General features: G+C 43.6%; 1 protein-coding gene across 1 annotated transcript in view; it reads right to left on the bottom strand.

Moving 5' to 3' along the window:
- Window positions 1–3,336, bottom strand: part of PROZ (protein Z, vitamin K dependent plasma glycoprotein) — an 11,457-nt gene extending 8,121 nt beyond the window's left edge. The window contains 3 exon segments of the mRNA XM_018562241.1: window positions 264–455; window positions 2,839–2,858; window positions 3,273–3,336. Coding sequence (XP_018417743.1) covers window positions 264–455; window positions 2,839–2,858; window positions 3,273–3,336 — 276 coding nt within the window.
- Between the last annotated feature and the right edge of the window lie 371 nt (window positions 3,337–3,707).

Here is a 3,707-nt window from a genome sequence, read left to right as displayed (position 1 = left end):
CATTACATGGGTGGTGGGGTGTGCTGGCAGTGGATGCTTGTTACTGAGGGGGGTGTTGGTGCTACCTCTGGGTCCGGCGGCTCTGTTCGGCGCACCGCCCAGCTCACTGACATCACTGGTTGCCACGAGCGGGGCGGGATGCCAGCCAGAGCATCCTGCTTGATTGGGTCTATATTTCAGAAGCTGTTTAGAAAACTTGACAGTGGATTGGTTTGAGATGTCCTATGTTACATTACGTTTATGTAAAACCCATGGGAACTCACTGTTTTCTCTTTGTCTTCATATGTTTCCCGTGCTTCTTCATACGTACATACTTCTTCATAGCATTCTCTCTCTAGATTTCCTTTGAGCAGTTCCTCTATTATGATGAAGTTTGCTCTCTTGGCTCTCTGTATTATTTTGTTTGCATTTTCAGCGGAAAGGAAGACTAGAAAAGCATATGAACAAGCTTGGCTCTTGTAAAGTCAATTGTGTTATCTAACAATATGGTGCATATTTCATCATTTATCATCCTGTTGTGTTGTGATTGTGGAACAAGAAGACAGTACAATGCAGCACACATTCCTATAATATTCTCTACAATTCCATAACATATTTCTAAACATAGTAATGCTGATGGAGGAGGTCATATGATTAAAGCAGAACCCCAGGGAAAATTATTATTAAACCTTTTAGTGGGGCCACCCCGCACTGGAAGAGTAAAATGCTAGTTTTGGGGGGCGTGGCCGGCGGCTGCATGTGGTCAGCGGGTATTTAAGTTAGCCTCCTGGAATGTACGCGGCCTAGGCGATGCTGCTAAACGCCGTTCTATATTTGATAATATTGACAGGAGTGGGTCCTCTGTTGTCTGCCTGCAGGAGACGCATACCACCACAGAAACATGTCATACCCTTGATAGACGGGCCTATCAAGCCACCTACCATTCTTCTCACTCCTCCTACTCACGGCCAGCAGTAGATCTATGCAAAAAGTAAAAAACGCTTTAAAAGCAGTTTAAGCTTACCGCTGTCTTCACCACACGCTCCTGTCCGAGAATCTGAAACTACTCGGGCGGCCGCAAAGCATCTTGGGGCGAGCGCATGCGCAGTTCGGATTTTTTGCCGGGAGACGAGGAGAGACACAAGGTAAGTCTATGGACGCGTGCAACCGCATGCAGACACCGTGGGACAGGAAGTGCCCACAAGGACAGAGGAGTCAGCGCTGGATCGGGGACCCGCAGCAGCGCTGGAGAGAAGGCTGAAAAGGACAGGAAAGAAGAAGATCGGATCAAGAAAATTCCAGCACAAGGGGCGCAGGGGGTTCTTCACAGTAAGGGGTACAGGTACTCCTAGAATGAGATCCTAATAGGTTGGACTTGACGGACTAATGTCTTTATTCAACCTCAAATACTATGTAACTATGTAACTATGTAACAGGTCGGCTATAACTATGAAAATGAGTGGAAATCACTCACCTCATAGTTCTCGTTTAACATACAATGCTTCTAGATCGTTAACACTTTGTTAGGACAGATATTGTTCAAATCTAGTTTAACTTATAATGAGAGCAATTTAGAGACAGGGTTAAATATGTTAACATTAACATGCCAGCACCGCTTGCATGCCAGAGCACACAGAGTACAGAGTAGTACAGAGAACAACTTTTCTTTTAGAATACAGCATATATTGTGGAATCAGCATAAAAAAATAAATAAATAAGGCAATTTAGACGTGATGATTTATGGGACTTTAGACCACTGCAGAAGAGGGAGAGAGATGTTGGAAGGACGAGTCTAAGAATAAACCAGCTCAGAGCTTCGGATCTAACCTTCTTTTTTTTTTTTAAACGTAGACACAAACAAGCACTTAACCCTTTCAGTTAGGGGGTAGCCTCATTGTAAGGGTGCCCACACACCTTACAATAATCGTACGATAATTGCGGGAAATCCCGCGATCATACGATTGTCGTAAGGTTTGTGGAAGCCGTGCGACCTCTACTACTGTAAGGTCGCACGACTTTAAACTTACGGACATGTTCAAAAACCCGCCGAGCATCGTACGATCTTCGGCGGGTTTGTGGCATGTCCGTACGATAACAGCCGTACGGGCCGGTGTGCGCAAGCGCACACTGCCGGTTTGGCATTGCGGTCATTGGAAGCCCGCCCCTCAGGGGGCGTTGCTTGCGATCATCGCAAGTACGATCTGCCTATGCAACATAATAACACAAAAGCTAGAGGCCACCACCTAAAATTGGTGGAAAAAAAAATCCAGCACAAGGGGCGAAGGGGGTTCTTCACAGTAAGATCAGTTAGGGTCTGGAACTCACTGCCACAGACAGTGATTTCAGCAAATAATGTGGAATTGTTCAAGAAACTTTTGGACGATTTCTTAAGGGACCGTAATATACAGGGCTACAGGTACTCCTAGAATGAGATCCTAATAGGTTGGACTTGATGGACTAATGTCTTTATTCAACCTCAAATACTATGTAACTATGTAACTATGTAACTATGTACGATGCACAGTAATGTCGGTCGGACACTGCAATGCACACATACGTTTATCGGACGAAAAGTCGATCGCATACGAAAATCGTCCGATAATCGTAAGGTGTATGGGCACCTTTAGTGCTTTATTAACATTGGGGGGAGGGAAAAAAGTTTTTGACTTTAATGTCACTTTAACTTTATGTTCCTCCCTAGACCAAGACGAGCAGTTAACCCTTGCAGTGCCGGGGTAGCCCCACTGCAAGGGTTAATAATCATTTTCTCTAGAGTTCATCTTAACAGAGGTTCTAACCTTTCTCCACGCTGCAAAAAAATGCCTTTATTGTTGTTTCTGTCTCTGTTAAATAGATTACCTCTTGGTGAACAGAAGAAACTGAAACATGGAAATATAAAATCTGACGGGAGTTGTAATCTTTTCCTAGTCTATCCAAAAGTTAAAAGACAGAGTTTAAAATGTGTCTATTTCCCAAACTTTATTCTAGTTATGAATGGGGAAAGCTTAGAACCCCTTTCTGGTTTTATTGCTATCTGGGTCTCCTGTAGAGAGATTTCCCCTTTACATTCTGTTGTCGAAACAACCCTTTACCAGAGGGGAAGCGAGAGAAAAAAACTGCAACAGGAAAACAGACAACAATACAAAGCTGATGGAGATTCTAGTATTCTCCTTCTTCTACCTAAAGAAAAACAGGCAATGTAAAAATAATCCCTTGCAGTGGGGCTACCCCTGCACTGCAAGGGTTAACTGCTCAGTTTGGTCTAGGGTCTAAAATAGAAAAGATATACTCACCACCACCACAGATCGGTCCCCGCAGCCACTTCTCCACCGGCCTCTGGCTGTCGAAGGGTGACATCATCACGTCTAATGTAGCTGCATTAGACGTGAGGACGCTGAGGGACATTCCACCTGCACAGTGGAGCGCTGACTGCTGCAGGGTCCAGGATCAGGGTAGTATATTTTCTATTTACTTTAACCCCTTAGACCAGAACGAGCAGAATTTACAAACTACATGCAGGATCCTGAAATGAGCTTCGGGTCTTGACAGCTCCAAAGTTCAACCCCTCTTACTATACTATTATGCTATCCAATAACTAACTGTTTTTACAGATCTCTTACCTTAAATCATTTATCTTCATCCAGAATGTATTATATTATTATATCATTCCATTATATTATTAAAACAGCATAATAAGTATTTAACAATTACATGACCTTAATAGAATC

The sequence above is a fragment of the Nanorana parkeri genome, unplaced genomic scaffold, assembly GCF_000935625.1.
Source record: "Nanorana parkeri isolate BGI_ZX_2015 unplaced genomic scaffold, ASM93562v1 scaffold567, whole genome shotgun sequence".
In the NCBI taxonomy this organism is placed as follows: domain Eukaryota; kingdom Metazoa; phylum Chordata; class Amphibia; order Anura; family Dicroglossidae; genus Nanorana; species Nanorana parkeri.
The sequence above is the reverse complement of the archived record's forward strand: the minus strand, read 5'-3'. Positions and strand labels throughout refer to the sequence as shown.